At 37.3% G+C, this 18,496-nt stretch overlaps 1 protein-coding gene across 1 annotated transcript in view; it reads right to left on the minus strand.

Annotated features, from left to right (window-relative positions):
• Nucleotides 1-18,496, minus strand: part of PALMD (palmdelphin) — a 46,035-nt gene that overhangs the window by 14,795 nt on the left and 12,744 nt on the right. Inside the window, exons 2-3 of the mRNA XM_081308864.1 lie at nucleotides 16,168-16,248; nucleotides 10,258-10,382 (exon numbers count right to left, since the gene is read on the minus strand). Coding sequence (XP_081164990.1) covers nucleotides 10,258-10,382; nucleotides 16,168-16,248 — 206 coding nt within the window. The remainder of the gene's footprint in view (nucleotides 1-10,257; nucleotides 10,383-16,167; nucleotides 16,249-18,496) is intronic.

An 18,496-nucleotide genomic window follows, 5' to 3' on the forward strand; every position in this document is an offset into this window, starting at 1 on the left:
GCACACTTGGATTAATCATTTGCCCCTCCAACTTTAGATTTCTCATTCGGAGAAAAATAATAGTATTCCTTAAGCATTGTTGTAAGGAGGTACTTGAGATAGTGTTTGTTGCACAGGACTTGATCTAGAAGAGCTCCTTAAATAAGTTTAGATTTCCTTTTCCTCAGTCTGCTTGGGAAAGGAGACCATCTTTGGGTACCTGTGGGTGAGAAAATCTGCTGACTCAGGGATTTGATCCTTGACGTTAATGGAATGATTTTAGAGCAAGCATGGTCCTAATGCAGCTTCAGACATGCAACCTGTTCTTGAAAATACTTTTCTATTCAGAAAAACTCAACATTGTTCCAGCATTGTCAGAATTGTCAAAATATTTACAATAGTATCTATTTAATAAATGTTGGCAGAAAGAATATTCTAGTCTATCTTGATGACCTGCTGTTTCTCCCTGCACCCCACTCCATTCCCCTTTTCTTTTTAGTAATAGAACTCCCTGGTTTGTGTGTGTGTGTGTGTGTGTGTGTGTGTGTGTGTGTGTGTCTATGGGTATCTGGGTGTGTTTTCCTCATTATCTTGCTATAGACTACATTTTCAACTCTGCTTTGCATTTAGATGGTGTGTGTAACTAAATTCTGGCTGATAGTAGACTTATGCAAGTTTCAGGTCATAGCTTTAAAAATGAGCTGTTTGCCCTGTATTTATCTTCTCTTTCTTAAACTGGATATAGATGTGGTGATAAACTGGCTTTGACCACACTGCCAAGAGCATCCCTTAGAGAGTAGCAAAGCAGCAGGACATGAAGAAACAGGATCTTTCTATAATCCTATATAACATTGTTGCTGTCTTCCACTTCAGTGTTTATCAGTTAGGATTTTTATGTGTGTGAGAGAAATGAGCCCATTCCATTTAAACTGCTGCTCTTAACCAATATTTTAAGCCAACAAAACCAGTATATAAATGATTGCATAACTTTATGTGGGATGAAGCATAGTTTGACAGATTTTATGAGATTTTTCATTAATTTGAAGAATTACTTGTATCTTTCTTTTCAGATCGTTAACTAGTGAAAACAGAACAATGAATCCACCTTTGCTCCTAGGAGTTCCAAGAATTTATGATTCTAAATGATAGGTAAAATCTAATACAGTTTATAATGATAGGTAATATTTTTGGAACTTTTAAAATTAAAAAAAAAATTTTAACAGATAACTAATTTCAATAGCTAAAATTTGCAATGAAAAAAGAAACGTCTATTTTTTGCTAAATAATAGTTCATCTAACTGAATGTTTTTGGAAGCCCAATGGATATTATTGAGAAAACATGGTTGATAACTTTAGTCAGGTAATTTTGAGTATACTATGGTAGTCATATGTAACAGGCAGATAAGTTATTATAATGGATCAGAGTTTAAAGGTACTGTAGTGCCAAACTATACTTTCTCAATAAAAATGAGGGTATGTAATCTCGTAGAAGGTAGAATTTTAAAATTTTATTTTAACACTTTGGGGTCTGGTAAATTTTGTTGAACATTTAGTGAAACTTTATTAAGAGCTGATTGCATATCAGACATTTTCTTCACTTAACTGAAATAAAAGCATGTTAAAAAAGATGAAGAACACTTCTATGCACAGACATGTAGAAAGAACAAGAGCTGCATGGGAATCAGTCATTGTCAAAGGGCATGTGTATAATTAGGAAGATCTAACCTACCAGAGTAAACAGTCACATGCTAAGGACAAGCATGCCAGAGAATTAAAGGGCAGTTGGCAGACAGCAAGCACAGTTTGCTGTGAGCCAGATCTGTTGCCTCTAATCCTGAGCCTTTAAGAACAGGACAGCCAATGTGACGCCGCAGCTTTAAGATAAGTAGAAGCAGAAAGCCAACACAACAGGGGCACTGAAATAAGTGTGTTTGTTCTGATTATTGGGAGCAGCAGATTCTTAGAAAGTCGAATAATTTATAATTACATGTGAACTGCTAGTGCATGGATGAATCTTATATCTTAGTATATCTTTAAATATTAATAATTATCTGATGGGCAGATGATACTGTGAATGGTGATTACTTTAGAAAAAAAAATGACTTAGAAAAGCTAAGCCTCTCAATTAGAACAATATTTTGTAAATGAATAGTTTCATTTTCCATAGAAAATATGAAATAATCCCACCTATTCAGGAGGCTGGGCAGGAAGATCACAAGTTCAAGGCCAACCTGGGAAGTTAGCAAGATCCTGCCTCAAAATAAAATTTTGAGAGAGGTCTGGTGATGTAGCTCAGTGGTAGAGCACTTCCATAGCATGTGCAAGACCCTGGGTTCAATCCCAGCACCTCCCATAGGAAATCAAATGTGAATAAGCCACTATAATGTGAAAGTTGTAAATATAGTGTTAGTGTTTGTGTTTGTGTGTGTGTGTGTGTGTGTTGTGTTTGTGTGTGTATGTGTGTGTGTGTGGGGGGGAGATAGTAGAGACTGAACCTGGGGACACCCTTTCACTGCTCTTTATCCCCATCTCTTTTTATTTTTTATTTTGAGACATGGTCTCACTAAGTTGCCTAGGCTGGCCTTGAACTTGAACTCCTCCTACCTCAGTCTCTGGAGTCACTGGAATTTCAGGTGTGCATCATTGTTCCTGGTATAAATGTAATTTTCAAATGAATGTCAATAAACCCATTCTTTGAATGTTGGTGTGGCATCGGGATTTGGTTAGTTAGTTTTGAGCTTCTCAAATGCTCTGGCAGAACAGAAGCTGAGTATGTGCGGTTTTTAATTAGGGCACGCAGAGAATCGTGTAGTACATGTCAAACATTTAATAAGAGCCAAATAGTTGTAATAATAATTAAATTTGACCTCTAGTCAGCTGTCATAAGTTTCTCAAATGACCTTTAATTACTGTTGTAGCCAGAACATGGGAAGTTCACTCATGTGCTCATGCATGATTCTGGTAGGCATTTTTTGTTATTTGAAAAAGTTGTGAACAAAAATATTTCTAGTGAATAAACCACTTGTAACCATATAATGAGTGGCAAAACATATTCAGTGATGTAGACAGCCACTGGCTTCCTCTATTCATAAATAATCACTGGCTTTGAGTCTTGTAACCCTTAACATTTATCTCTAATCATAGAGTAGTCACTGTATTTCCTATGTTCCATTCACTTCATTTTTGCTTTGCTTCTTAGTGTTAATTGTTCATATTTGAAACCAAGAACAGAATTTTGTTATTTGAAGACTGACAAATATAAATTCCAATCCTAATATAACAGAACAACCAACAATGACCAGTTAACTTTGGGTGGTCTAAATGCACTCAATGACATTTGCCTTATTGCAGACAAAGAATGCATTGCATATGTGGGTGTAGATGTTTTCTGAGCTGGTGGAGTTAGTCACAGGGACTTCTGGGGAATGGAGAAACCTAGGCCCTATGGTGCCACAGATTCTCTATGATGCAGTGTTTGGTTTTGAACATTTTTTATTCTGTCACCAAAACTCGGAGGATGGATTACTGCAAATAATTCAGCCCCCACTTTCTGGATTGCTCAGTTGTGCCTTTGTTCTTTCTTTACTCATGTCCGCATGGCCAGAGATCTGTGACATCTCAGCTAATGGTCTTAAATTTGTGTTTTAGAGCACTGAGTATCATTTTAAATGAGAAAAATCAATGTAAAAGCACTTTGGAAAGTTAAAGGATCTGAAAAGAGATAAACACAAATGTAAATTTCCTTTGAGGAACTTGTGGTTCTGGAATTGCCTCTAGAAGATCAGAAGATTTACATATGGGAGGTTTGCAATAATGAATTTAACCAATTGTAGGAGGGATGAGGGGAAGAATTTGGAGTCAGAAAAAACTACATGTGACTCATGGTATGGCTATTACTGGATTTCTAGCTTTATATGCTTTAGCATCTTCATAAAATTAGTCTAACTAAACTTCCAATAGTGAATTGTCATTATTAGAATAATATTAGTACCCTAAGATATGCTCCATGAAGGGTAGCTGCTATTGAATTGAAGTGGGGTGCAGGAAGGGCCCTCAGAGGTTATTCTAATCTACTTTTCAGCCCACCAAGAAGGTGGTTCTGTGTTTATTCTGGCTCCTTTTATTATTATTATTGTGTGTGTGTGTGTGTGTGTGTGTGTGTGTTGCTAGAGATTGAATCTAGGCCCTTGTGTATGCAAGGCAAGTACTTCTACTAACATTCAGATGGATTGTTAGGTATGAACAAGAGAGCATGCTGGGAGGTGGGGACATAAAAGGGCATTTGAAAGGGAGAGAAAGTGAACAAAGTCATGATGGAATGTTAAAACATGCCATCAACAGTTGCCTCCAGCCCCAGGGTACCACTATATATAACTTTGCCCTTGACACAAACAGAGTTGGATGTTGCTTCTTCTTCTTATTCAGGGGTGGGGATGGGGGGGTTGCTGGGAATTGAACCCAGGGCCTTGTGTACACTATATTATTCTTTATTTTTAAAAGATATTCAGGGCTTTCTTTTTGTTTATTAGAGTTTGAGTCATTGTTTAGGCCTTTTCCAGTCCTCTTAAAGAGATATTATTTTTAAGTTCATCTGTCGCCTATCCATTCATTCTCAATTTTCTCATCATTCATGTATCAAGCTATGTATTCGAAGGTATTCCAGCCATGGGCTAGGCTTTGTACTAGGGGGTTCTGTGTGTGCATGTATGTTTTAGTGGGGTGGAGTGAGTAGATGCCTTCCTTTATTTTTGCTGGAAGTTTGGTTTACTTAGCTTCTTTTGTTAAATCAAAATGAAGCTCCTGTTTTAAAAATAACCAGACTAGCTGGGAAATTAAAAACAACAACAGATGAACTATCACAAATCTGGTAAACCAATTAGTCAAATATAAAGAGTGAAAAACATGCTTGAAATGATTTTGACTCATATAATTGCCTCAGAATAATTTCTTAAGTGTTTCTAGGCAACAGCAAATTTAATAAGAAACAAATGGTGGATTTTTTTTCCCTTCTCCTTTTTCCCCTTTCTCTTCTCTTTCATGTTGTCATGGAGAGCAAGCAGCCTGTCTATCTTCCTGCTATATGGTATTAGATATGGTTAGCTGGGTTGGAGTGGGGAGGCAGAAACACCTAGAATATGGTATTATTCATGCAGACCTCCCACTTGTGTTTGATTAGACATTAGTTCCATTAAGATGCACTTGGTCTGAATAGGTAGTTAAATCATTTGGTATGGGTTAAACTTGCATAGGGATCATAATGAACTAAACTTTGATAGACAATACCAGCAACCAAAGCATCTGACCTATTTCTACATCGATATTTTGAATTCCCTTTTGAAATGGAATCTTTTGAGTTAACTGATTATTGCTTTAGATGATGCTGAGCAAAATTCTTTTTCTTGTATTCCATCTCCATTTGTGGAGGAATTTTCCTTGTTATGTGGGATGTGGCTCCAGCTGCCCTGACAGCTCAGTTTTTCTCATGACACACAGTCACTTAGAAATCCAAAGCTTCACATGCAAACTTTGCCCTTTCATACTACATGTAGAAACCAGTTTCTAACTATTTGGAGACAAATAAAAGTTTATTAAAAGAAGGCAGAAGGTCAGAAGGGTATTTTGGAATATAAAAAAATAACCTTACTGGAGAACATTTAATCATAAGTAGCTTATCCTGCTTAAAGGGAATGCAGTGTAATTGCATCATTCTCCTTGAGAGTTAACCTTTTACATTTTATGCTTATGACATTTCTGTCAGGCGCTCTGTGTGCTTCAATTAAAGTCAAAGGTCTCTGGACACAGTTCAAGAAGTAGAAAATGTCTGAAGGGGAGCTTGATGCAGTTTGGCAGAGGGAGGTAGGTTATGAGAGCTGCAGGGCAGCTGGAGAGAAGAACCCAGCATGTGAACACAAGGTTTTTTTGGTGACTTCTTGGGGATGCCTGGGGTATCATTCTGGGTGTGGGGTGTTGGACAGAGATCAGCAATGGAGAATCAGTGCAGGATTTGTGCACATGGATGTTTGGAGGGAGAAGTTGGTGCACCTGTGCCTGCCATGAGAAAGTACATGGGGAAGAACAGGGCTTATTTGGGAGGCAAATTGAAATCTATTTAAGCAAAGTGATTCAGAATGATATGTTCCATACAGATTTCTTCTGGGAACATTGCCTCCTAAGATATTAGTTAAGGCATAAGGCAAAATACTCAACAGTATTGTTCCATGGCTTAGAATGTGACCCAAAGAGAAAAACAATGGAAATCCACTTATTTTGTGAAATGTTTCCCCTCTTCAGAAGAGAAGATTAGAGGATGTATAAGAAGATGTGCTTGAATTAAAGGTTATGTGTGAGCCAGGGAATCTGTTGTGTGTTTTTCACATGTTAAATATTTAGGTGAATGTCTTTATGAGGTGATGCATTCAGGTGTGAAATCATATCATGGCCTGGAAATAAAAAATGCTATAAAAATGGATTGTACAGGATTTAGCTTTTTGTGTGTATGTGGTACTGGGAATTGAACTCAGGAGTGCTTTACCACTGAGATATATCTCCAGCCCTTTCTATTTTATTTTGAGTCAGTGTCTCATTAAGTTGACAGGTTGACCTTGAATTTGGGATCCTCTTGCCTCAGCGCCCAAGATCCTGGGATTAAAATCAGGCACTATCATACTTGGCAGAATTTAAATTTTGTAAAAATTTTCTGCTGGATCTAAGGCACAGTTTTACTTCTCAATTAAGACTTGTAACTAGGATTGAAACTGTGGCTCTTAACTTTTTAACTATAAACAGAGTCAGTTGGACTCTATAAATTTTCCTCACCTGTTAAATGTTACTTACCTTAAGGATTGTGAGAATTCAACGAAATAATAAGCATGAGTAATGTTTGGTCCACAGCAAATGTTCTATAAAAATTAAGCCCTATTAGCATTTTAGATGTTGAGCCATAAAGAAGAATTCATCATTATTTCCTATTGGAAAGAATTCTAGTTAGGTGGTATTCTCAGTTTTTACAAAGAAAAATATTCTTTGCATTCAAGAGAAAGATCTTGGCTGATAAATAAGAAATATCTAAATAAAGTTCTGAGTAATATTCTAATTTTAATTATTTTTATTTTTAATAAGGAAGAGCATGGGATATTTTTTTGAACACCTACCATGTAACAGGAAGGGTGGCATTGCTTTATGCACAGTGCTTCTGTGAGCTGGCTACATTTGACTCACTATTACAGGAAAGGAAACTGAGGCTCACCAAAGTGAAAGAACAAGGCCAAGCTTTTGTATTATGGTTAGTAAAACAGAGATTTGAATGCCAAAGGCTGTGCTCTTTCAGCCCATGACACATAAGTATGGACATAGAAGGAATGAAAACTTCATGTGCAAAATCTGGGGTAATTACAGTGTTTCTGTTTTGATTCAACTCTTATTCTCTAGCTGAGGAGCTAGGTAGAAAGGCCAATAGCAGAAAGGCCAATGTCACCCCTGAGCAGGCACCTAAGTGAAATGGTAAATCACATGCAGGGTTTGGGTTACTTTCCCTGCTTAGGGAATGAGACAGTTCTGCTTAGTTCAACTTCATCAGGTGGCTTGATTGCTATTCAGAACTAGCAGGAAATTGCTCTGGTTTAGTTGGTAATAAAAGCTTCTTAGACACTGTGAGTAGTTGTTTAGGCAAAGATTTAATTAAAAAAAAACATGCACCTGATTATTTCGTAGCTTTAGAAATATCGGAGAAAAAAATGTTCAATTATCAGGTAAAGCTGCTCGGGCAGTGTGATTTCTAGAATGAGGGGCAGTTGTGGAGGCTGCTTAATGTAGACAAGGCACACGTATTTCTTGTCTTCCTATGTTGCTTTGGAACATTCTGTTCCTTCCACATTTTTCACCAGATAAACATGCCTCTGTGAACCACAGGGAATGCAAATTCTTTACTAATTCTTTGCAAATACATTTCTTTCGGACTGTTCCTTAACCAAAGCAGTTTGCTGATTATAAGTGATAACACTTGTCCATGGTCAGGTGTCTTACTATTTCTTGAACATTTACATCTACATCTCTCGCTTCATTTTCTAGCCGAGGAGCACTGACCTTCCCTTGCATTAGACTAAAGGCTACTCATAACTGACCCTGTGGTCTTAATTCAGTCTTTACCTTCTCTAAGTCTATTTTCTCATCTATCAAATGAAGGTATTGAGGCTTTTAAATTTTTATTTATTTATTTTAGAATTGCCATGAGTACTTAGTGACAATGTAAATGCATGTATTTTGTAAACTGTACAAAGCCCTTCAGAATGAACCATTATTGTTATTATTCATATTGGTGGACTAAAATAATTTGGTGTTTATTTAGGAGTAGTGATGTGTTAATAGCATCCTGAAGACCTAAAATGAAGTTGTATTGAGATGCCAGAAATTGTACCAAATAACAGGTAGTTATTTGGTACTTTAAGAGAGTAGAGGGACATGGAAGAAGATCCCCCAATGTGATAGGAGGTTTTGGAGAAAGGAGAATAAAGGGACAGATCATGCTTCCAAGACTTATCATAAGAGGTAACACCTTTTGTGTTCACAGAGGTTGCTGCATGATGTTGTTTGATAGGCAGTGTAGGGTAGTCAGATGAAATAGTTCTGATCTGCCTCTTTCTAGTTGTGTGACTTCCTTAATCTTTCTTCAAGAAATGAAGTTCAACCCTTGGTAATTTGCAGTACATTTGTTTTGGTTAAAACAATAAAAAATCTGTACAACTAAAGAAAAATGAAGTTCATACCTACCTCCCAGGGTTATGAAGATTAAATGGGATAATATATGTAAAGTGCTGGGAGCATAATATACATCATTTAAATACCTCTCCTCCTTATCCTCTTCTAGTTTTGGTCAGACAGGAGCTGTCAGTAGACAGGCCTCTGTCAGTACTGGCAGAAGCTTATGTGCTTCTGAGAGCATTCAGGCAAGGTCCAAAAGCAATCAGAAGAGTCCTAATAAGTACTTGGGATTACTCGGAATGCTGCCCAAACCCCGTTTATGGAGCTTGAGCATATGTAGCCACTTCAATTATCATCAGTTACAGAGAGAGTTGTAGGTGTTCAGTAGGTGGAAAGACTGAAAAGAAGCTGTGAGGGAAAGCAAGGAGGTGTCTGTGCAGCGGGAAGGGCTTACAGGGATTAACTCTGGACTCCTTCAGAGATAAGGATTCCATGCTGAGGAAGAAGGGAAGTAATCATCAGGTGAAGCCAGACTTGGTAAGAAGCTCTTGCTAAGAGAATGGAGTTTTCCAAACTGTAGGGCCGATTTATTTATTTATTTATTTATTTATTTATTTATTAAGCGTTTATTGTCTACGGTTTGGAAGCACTCCACGTCTTTGAGCAAATAACTGAGGGGTTTATAATAATAGATGTTTAAATTATATAACTTCTTAAGAATTGTGAATTTCAGAAAAACAGCTAAATAGGGATAAGCAATGATTTTAGCTATTAAAAACACGAATGGGTAATTAAGCTAATAAGATGGAAATAATTTTTTATAAAGGAAGCTTTTTTTCCCATGTTGTCCATTTTGGAAAATGACTTTTGACTTTCCAATATCTAATTCTTCATGCTATCTTTTTGTGGGGGGGGGGATAGTACTAGTAATCTCACCTTATATTTGAGCTTTCTGATTTTTTTTTTCAAGCCCATTATCTCTTTTTAAGGTATGGCAATTTGATGACTGTACTTGTTCCATCGGGAGTTGCTGACTGTTCGTGATGGGAAGGGAAGGAAATGGAGAAATGAGATGAACACCTCTGGCCACATGGTCACAGAAGTAGAAAAGGGCCCCTGTATCTGATATCTTCTCTTCCAAAATAGGGTGGGGTTGGTGGGGGAGAGGTCTGATGGAGAGAGCATGCAAACACACCAGTAGACCTGTCACCTGTTTTCAGGTGAGAGTGGGGGCTGGCCCTGGGAAGAAGCACAGTTTTTGATGCATCTGCCATATGCCAAGTAGATGGATAACTATTTTAAAATCTGCCCAACAACCCTGAAGATAGGTAATTACAGGACATAGACTCGGAGAGGTATGGGTAACTCACCAATATATGTTTAAAAATAGCGTTGAGATATTCAGGAGACATTTAAAGTAACATTTCTATTTCTGCCTGCTGGTGTGTTTCCCTAGTCATTTTTGGAAATAAAAATGGAAGATGTGATTCTGCCCCTTAAACTGAGAATAGTTTGTTACACAAACACAGGGTACAAAGACAAAGGAGAAGGTAGTTGTGGGGCATCTCAGAGAGGTCCTACCTGAGGATACTTTGTTCTAGAACCTGGATCTGGTACTGGTCTTGCTGATTTTGCTTCTTCATCTCTTCCTGTTCTTTCCCACTGGTGATTCCATCTAGAAGCCATTTCTCCCTCAAGGCCTTTTTCTGGTGTCAGGAAACACACACACATGTTCTCATATCAGTCAATAACTTAAATAAAAATCTCTTCTTTCAAATCTTATGAATTTCAATAGTGGACATGTTAAAGAAGAATTATTTTCTCCCATTGCCTTGCCCGAAAAAAATCTGTCATTTCCCTTTTCACAACCTTCTTGACCCCCTTCCAAAGCCATGTTTTCTGTATCTAAATCCCATTTACCTTTTGAGGCTTAGTGTCAGGCTCCTTCAGCTCATGAAGACCCCAGCCCCCTCCCTCCCTGGCAGCCCCATCCTTGCCCTCTAGAATCATGCTGTGCTGTATGTTTATCACAGTCCTGTAGAGACCTCACAATGTGATGTCTTTACTGTGATTTCTTTGGTTGATGGCTGTATGTCTTGTGTCCTTAACAAAGTTCAAAGTTCCATGAAGTCATTTTGATGTTCACACCATGACCTCACATAATAACCTTTTCTGGGACTAATTGAAATGGTGGGCAAAACAGAAGGCTGATATTGTATCTTGGGTTGCAAGAACAAGGTAAAATTAATTTAAGATACAATACCAACACTCAGCACTCCTTCTCTCTTCTGGGAATCTCCCTGGTTCTAGACATTCTTAAATCCAGCTTCCTACCTGTTCCCATAATATGATGCACAAAATTCATGGCTATACCTAAACATTGATGAGTTGATTTTATTTTGGTCAACTTTAACAATATAAAAAAGATATGTTTCATCATATGGAAAATATGCTTTTGAATTTACTTGAAAGAATTAAACTGATGAATACGGGGTAAAAATGGGAGTTCATAACCTACTTGAATCAAAGTGCAAAATATGATATGTCAAGAACTATGTAATGTTTTGAACAACCGTCAATAAAAATTTAAAAAAATAAAAAAAGAATTAAACTGATGAGCCTAAGAAAACTTAAAACAATGAAAGAGACCTAGAAACTTTAGCTAGCATCCGGCCCATGTCTCAAGTGGAAACTGTATGGTATATGATTCTATTATTATCAAAGAGTTGGAGTTTCTTCCCTTCTTCCTGATAAAAAAGGGCTTCACATGTATTCATATGTATCTAATCGACCTCTCTATATTGTTTGCTCAGTTATTCAATTATTCTTTGGGGAGTCACTATGCCTATAATGATGAGGAGATTATAGGAACTTTATTTTCCGGAGAACTTCTTTCTCTTATATTACAATTAAAATGAGAGCAAGTAAGAAGAATGTTTTTTTCTCTTTTTAAAGGATGATAGAATTAATACCACTGAAACAGAAATATATTTGAGTTGAAAAAAGTTAATTAGCCTGGGTTATGCTTGATAATTACAAAGGTTATCTTAAGAAAGACAATGTTTTTCAAACGATTATTTAAAATCCAACAGTACACTAATTGCAAATAAACATCATATGGAATGGTAGTTTGAAGAACGAATAAAATACAGATGGCTTTAGTTAAAGCAGTGAGGTGAAGTTTACAGGTACACAGGACACTACTTGAAAGCCACAGGACCAAGTGACAAAGAACCTCAGCCCAGATCATCACATTTGTGTTGACCTTGTCAGAGTTTGCAGCAATTGCATGTGGACAACACACTCCAGAAGAGCAATGTTACTGCATTCTGCCACAGGAAGATTCTCTCCCTCAGTATTAACTTGACCTCTTATTATAGCTGGTTAGTTGTTTGCAAAAATGTTTCTCATAGACCTAGTAAATATTACTAATAGAAGTCAAGATTTGGCTCCTGAGGTCAAAGATATCAAGAAAATCTAAATATATCAGCATTTTAAGAATTCACCTTGATTTTTAACTTATTTTTGTTGATGGCATTTGAAGATAGCTAATGTATAATAAAGAAGACAGATATTGCCTATCAAAGTAAGTTACAGTACTTAAGAACTATCCACGAGGATAGAACTATCCACGAGGATAGTTCAGTCAGTTGCATGCTTAGATCTATAACAAGCACTAAAATGGCATGGTTTATGATGTTGAATTGCAGATAGAGGTGAATGAACTGGTAACACGATTAGAATTAAAAACCATATGAACTGAATGAAAGTATAAGTTACCTGCAGGTGATAAAAAAAATGTTGGCAGTTTTTAAGGAAAAGGTTTTCCTGAAGCAATTCTACCCAGCAATTTCAGTAAGACTTTGGGATAAATTGATTTTCTCATACTGTGAATGAATGGATTTACAGGAAAGGACAATTTTCTAGACAGTATATTTTGTGTTTATTGATGGTGTGAGATTGTGATGCTATTACTAGGCAAAAAGATCCATGGTATGCAAATCCCAGAGTTGTTTGAATATTGGAATGAGAACATCCCTGGAAGTTCCCTGTGTAGTGGTCCTGGGTATGATCATTGGGATCAGAAGCAAGATCATAGTGAGTTACTGCAACTATTTTGAAATGTTTGTATGCTGATGCAGGAGGAACACTTTGCAAGTACTTATGCTTATGTTGTTAACTGTGCCACTAAAGTGTAATAAAAAGTTTGCATCAGGGAAGTGGTAAGGACAGTCACAGTAACGAGAACAAATGGATAGAGAAGAAAACCAGAAACTGGTGTTAACTATAGAGACCACTAAAACTTTCTCAACTTGATGAACATATTGTAGAATTAATTTTTAAAATACTTTTGCACATTTTTGAATGCTGATTTGGATTTATGCCTGGTTGCTGTTTGGCATAGCAAACTATTTCTGCAAACTTGGAAAAATATCCTCTATTCAAATAGCCACTCTTTCCTCTGTGTTTTTATGACTTCTACAGAGTGCTCATCATAGGGTAAATGTCATTATGAGTTTATGTGTTAGTTATCATTTTTAGGTCACAGGTCAAATTTTATTTATTTTAAATTCTTAGTGTCCAATTTAGTACCTTGCACATAATGAGTGTTTAATAAATGTTCATGTACTTCAAGGCCCTCTGAACTGTATACATTCTACTTTCTGGTTAAGACCCAGCTTAAATTTCACATCAGTTAAGAAAAAGGTTTTGTTGTTGTTGTTGTTGTTGTTTTAGTTATACATGGACTCAATATCTTTATTTTGTTTTGTTTTTTTATTTTTTGATGTGGATCGAACCCAGTGCCTCACACATGCAAGGCAAGTGCTCTGCCACTGAGCCACAACCCCAGCCCCAAATTTCACATCTTTCACAAAACTTTCTTTGACCACCTCAGATTAAGAAATTTATGCTTATACTTCAATTTAAATTAAGCATTATCATTTAACTTGTTTTGCTTATTTAATCTTGAATTTCCCAAATTAGGAAAATATATCATTTCCTCCTCCCCCTCACTTCTATTCCTTTGGGTCAAGCACAGCTTCAGAAGTTGGATATCAACTTTGTGTGAAAAAAAATGAAAACCTCTTGCTCCTGGCACAAGCAGACATGGGCCAGAGTAAACAGTTGGCAAGGAAGTGTGGGCAGGATTTCAGCACCTCCATTTGTGCTCATGCAGTACACAATCTGCACAACTGTATTTGGCAGTCCAAAGCATGATAAATGTTTTGATTGGGTTAGATTAGGAAAGGTCTCCTGGTTCCAGAAGGAAACTGATAAGGAAGATCATATATTACTTTCTGGTCTGTTCTTGACAAGTACTAAAATGAAGTGGCACCTCAAAAATGGGCCTATCAGTAAGTCAGGCTTTTCCTATGTGAAACTTACTTCCAAAATGAACTGAGTCCATATTTAAACCTTTATTTTACTGTGAGCTCTGCTTTTATTTGCTATCCATTCTGCAAGAATCACAATTGCCATATGCTGGAGAGCTATCAGTTTACTCAGACACAGGAAGCTGTTCTCTGCCAGAACCAAACTGTATAAAAATGTGTGTGTGTGTGTGTGAGAGAGAGAGAGAGAGAGCCAGCGAGCGCACACAAATTCTCAAATTGTTGTTTGGGTTTAGAAATAATCTATTTTAAATATTGTTATAGATTTGACATATTTCATTTGAATTATACTAACAGAACTTGGTATAATCTGTTTTCATTTCATCAATTTTCTAGGAATATACATTGCATTTCTTTTTTTTTTAAAGAGAGAGTGAGAGAGAGGGGGACAGAGAGAGAGAGAGAGAGAGAGAGAATTTTAATATTTATTTATTTATTTTTAGTTCTCGGCGGACACAACATCTTTTGTTGGTATGTGGTGCTGAGGATCGAACCCGGGCCGCCCGCATGCCAGGCGAGCGCGCTACCGCTTGAGCCACATCCCCAGCCCTACATTGCATTTCTTTTGTGTTTACTACTCATGTATATCTATGAGTATATATGTGTGTGTGTGTGTGTGTGTGTGTGTGTGTGTGTATAATATAGTGTGTGTGTGTGTGTGTGTGTGTGTGTGTGTGTGTGTGTAATATAGTGTGTGTGTGTGTGTGTGTGTGTGTGTGTGTTACCAGGGATTGAACTCAGGGGTACTCAAACACTGAGCCACACCCCCAGCCCTATTTTGTATTTTATTTAGAGACAGGGTCTCACTGAGTTGCTTAGCATGTTGCAGTTGCTGAGGCTGGCTTTGAACTCATGATCCTCCTCCCTCAGAGCTGCAGGGATTACGGGTGTGTGCCACCACACCTGGCTCATGTATATTCTTTGTGACATATTGGAAGGACAGCAGTAGGTTAACTATGATTTGCAATTATCCATCAAACAACAGCAATGTCAGCTGGTACAGGAGCAAAAAAGCCAACTGAATCTGAAGAACTGAGGCTAATCAGAGTTTTAGTTTCTTTTCAGAGGTGGTTACTTATTCCATTGGAAAAAAATGGATTTACGCCAGACTTGGTGGAACATGCCTGTAATTTCAGCACCTCTAGAGGCTGAGGCAGGAGGATAGTAAGTTTGAGGCCCAGCCTCAGCAATAATGAGACCCTGTCTCAAAATAAAAAAATTAAAAGGATGGAGTCATGTAGCTCAGTGGTAAATTTCCTTGGGCCCATCCCCAGTACCAAAAAAAAAAAAAAAAGAGTATTTAGCTGAATTTGGCAATTTTAACTTCATTTTTGAGACCCCCATGAGTATGAAGCATTGTTTCATTGAGGGGAGTCATTAAATTTATTGGTAGCAGCCCTGCCAGATAAGTACAGTTTCCTGCTTGGGCCTGTTCACAAGGAGCTCCTGTTTGTCATTTGCTTACATCCTGTGACTAAGCTACGTAATAAAATATTGAAACTCAATGTGCTTTAATTACAAAATGACCACACCCAGTGAAAGATGTAAAGTCTGATTTTTAAAAATGGAGACTTATTTATGGTTATGATCTCATGTTCTGTCAAAACAAAATAAAACAGAAACCCAACCCGAGCCATTCTCAAACAACATTGGATTCATCACATTGAGCTTTTAAACACAAGCATCCTTGACCAGGCTGGACACTGTCTGTTCTGCATCCCCTGGGGAATGGCTGGCCTTTCACTGATTTCAAAGGGAACTTCCTAGCTGGATCCCCTCCCCAGGGATGTTAAAAAAGACTGTATCAGGGCCAATTTCTCAAGGCTGAATTCTCAAGGCTACTGAGGAAAATTAGGAAATTCAGTGCTAAAGGACAGAAGTAATCAAACCATGTTTTCAGCTTCCCATGAGTTTGACAGAAGGTATTCATCTCATATGCAAATATTGCTAGCTTGTTGGCTTCTTCTAGGGCTATTAGAATGTTGAGAGCTATGCTGGGAATTTTCTGTCTCTGAAAGCATCGTTTCTATTGAAATTTGAATGCCATTAGGTTATTTGAATACAAAATAATTGAAATACAATTAAAGTCATATGTTACCTTCAAATGCTGGTGTTTTAGTTTTTCTTCCTCTATTTTCAGACGCTTCTGAGAGATTTCTTCCTGTATTTTTCTCTTATCCTGAAATTTAAAAAGTTCCAGCATAATTAATTTTTTTTAAAATATTTGTTTTCTTGGGCTTGTCATTATTTGAATAATGAATGACTGGTCAGCCACATGGCCTTGGCATTGGTCTGAAGCTGCTTTGGAAACCTATAGTTCAAAGCAAAGGAGCCAAGGAGAGAAAAGGGAAAGAGAGAAAGGGCAGGGGTTGGGGGAAGCAGAGCATTCTGTTTATGGAAAATTATATGTAAAGGTGTTTTAGCAAGAGAACTTAAAAAATCCCAATGCCTTTCCTTCCTACTTTTCTCTTCTTTCCTTTCCTTCAATCCAGTGAGACTGACCTGATGAATGATACAATGGAAGAAGCCAGTTTTTACAGGGAGTTTTGAAACAGGCCTGAGGAGGCACTATAGAAGGGAGGCCTCTGGCTCAAGGGTAAAGAGGCTGCTGGGTGAAAGGCCAGCACCTGTGCAAGCCTGGGATCGCCTCTGGGTAGTTAGAAAGCCAGGCAGCCAGAAAGTGGGACTGCTTCCTCCTTGGAAAGAGACAACAGAGAGACACAGTTCAGATACCGCTTCATAACAGTAGCTTAGATAAACAAACAGACAAACAAAAAAACATGGAGAGACACACTATCATTCACCAAGTTTAAATGATAGTATCTTGAAAGAATCAACAACGAAACACAACAGAAAGTAAAATCATTAACACACACAGGTTGTACTTTCTAGAAAATATAGCATATATACTAAGTGGAGAGTCTGGGTTTGATATCTGGCTCCTCGACTTACGGCTCTGTCTTTAGACAAAATCCTTAACTTCTCTGCATTTCATTTACTTCATCTATGAAATGGGGAAAATGAGTACAGACCTCAGATGATATGAACACTAGATGAGCAAATATATGTGAAGGTTCCTGTAACGTAACCTGTTATTCACTCACAAAACAACACATTAATTATGACCATGCCTTTCCTGGCCTGAAATATTTTAGAGATTCCATATCTGAAATAAAGGCACCCGAATAGCCATGTAAAGAAGTCCTTATTTCCTCACTTTTGATTAGAGGTGACATTGTCCTCCATTTTGTTCATAAGAGTTGGTTTTAAATTTGCTTTCAAAATGGAAAATTCCCAAAGGATAAAATTTTGTTGCCAATGAAGACATCTAAAAGAATTTGAAGCAGATTCAGAAGGTAATTTAGAAGGAAGAGTTCCAAAAATATTTGGCAGCATTAATGAAATAAGTGCATGGCTTCCTGATGTGATTCCTTTGAAGATTAAAACTCTTTTTTGATGTGTAAGTGCAGGTACATTTGTTGAAGAAAAACAACACATTGTTCTCCAACTTTACGTCCTGTTTCTCTTTGTGTATAGGAGAGACATCTGACTTCATCAGCACTACTTCTTAAATTTTAGAAACAGTTCTTTTGAGAAAAATTAGGCAAAAAAACATGGACCTTTAGAATTGCTTCTGTCTTTTGGATGAAATTTAGTCATTAGTCACAAAGACTCTTGAAAACCTCTGTGAGCCAATTCTCCATAAGAGATTTATTGAGCAAATATTAGTAGCATTTTGGTAAGTGTTTCACAGGTGCTATTTTATTTAATTGTTATAATAACAAAGAGATACTGTAATGATTTTCATTTTATATGATGGGAAATGGAAGTTTAGGGCACACTAACTCATCTAAGTTTGCATAAATAAGACATGGCAGAGCCATGTTCCAATTCCAGGCAATTTAGCCAAGTCCCTGCACCACTTCCTCAAGTGGGAAGTTAGTTAAGCTAGTCACAACCTCCTTTATCATCATCTGCATTACCAAGCCCCAAGGCCTGAAGGCAGCTTCAGGACAGGGAGCAACAGTGGGACCTCTTATTAGAAGGGAGCGCATTTTCAGCTCTCTACATGTGATGCTGTATCTATCTGGCTTCACAAATAGCCCAGAAAAAAGAGTACAGTATGGTTGGGGAGAGTGACTATGAAACTCAGCAAAACTTTTCTACCCTGTTGGTTGCCTATTTGGGCTGGTTTCATCTTAGGGCTAGTAATCAGGTAATGAAAGCTATAGTTAAAAGCAGAGCCTTCGGGGTGTTTTGGCAACACAAGGCTTATGCAAGGGTTGCTAAGGAATACCAATGTTTTGTCACTTAGAGGTAACATGATGCCTCTTTTCTATTGGTCTAGGTAGGTGGGAAGATAATTTTATAATGTTATAGACATAATCCTATTTTAAGATAGGAATACTTTTCCCTCATAAGATATC

Source organism: Spermophilus citellus (assembly GCF_964194105.1).
Source record: "Spermophilus citellus genome assembly, chromosome: 9".
Classification (NCBI taxonomy): domain Eukaryota; kingdom Metazoa; phylum Chordata; class Mammalia; order Rodentia; family Sciuridae; genus Spermophilus; species Spermophilus citellus.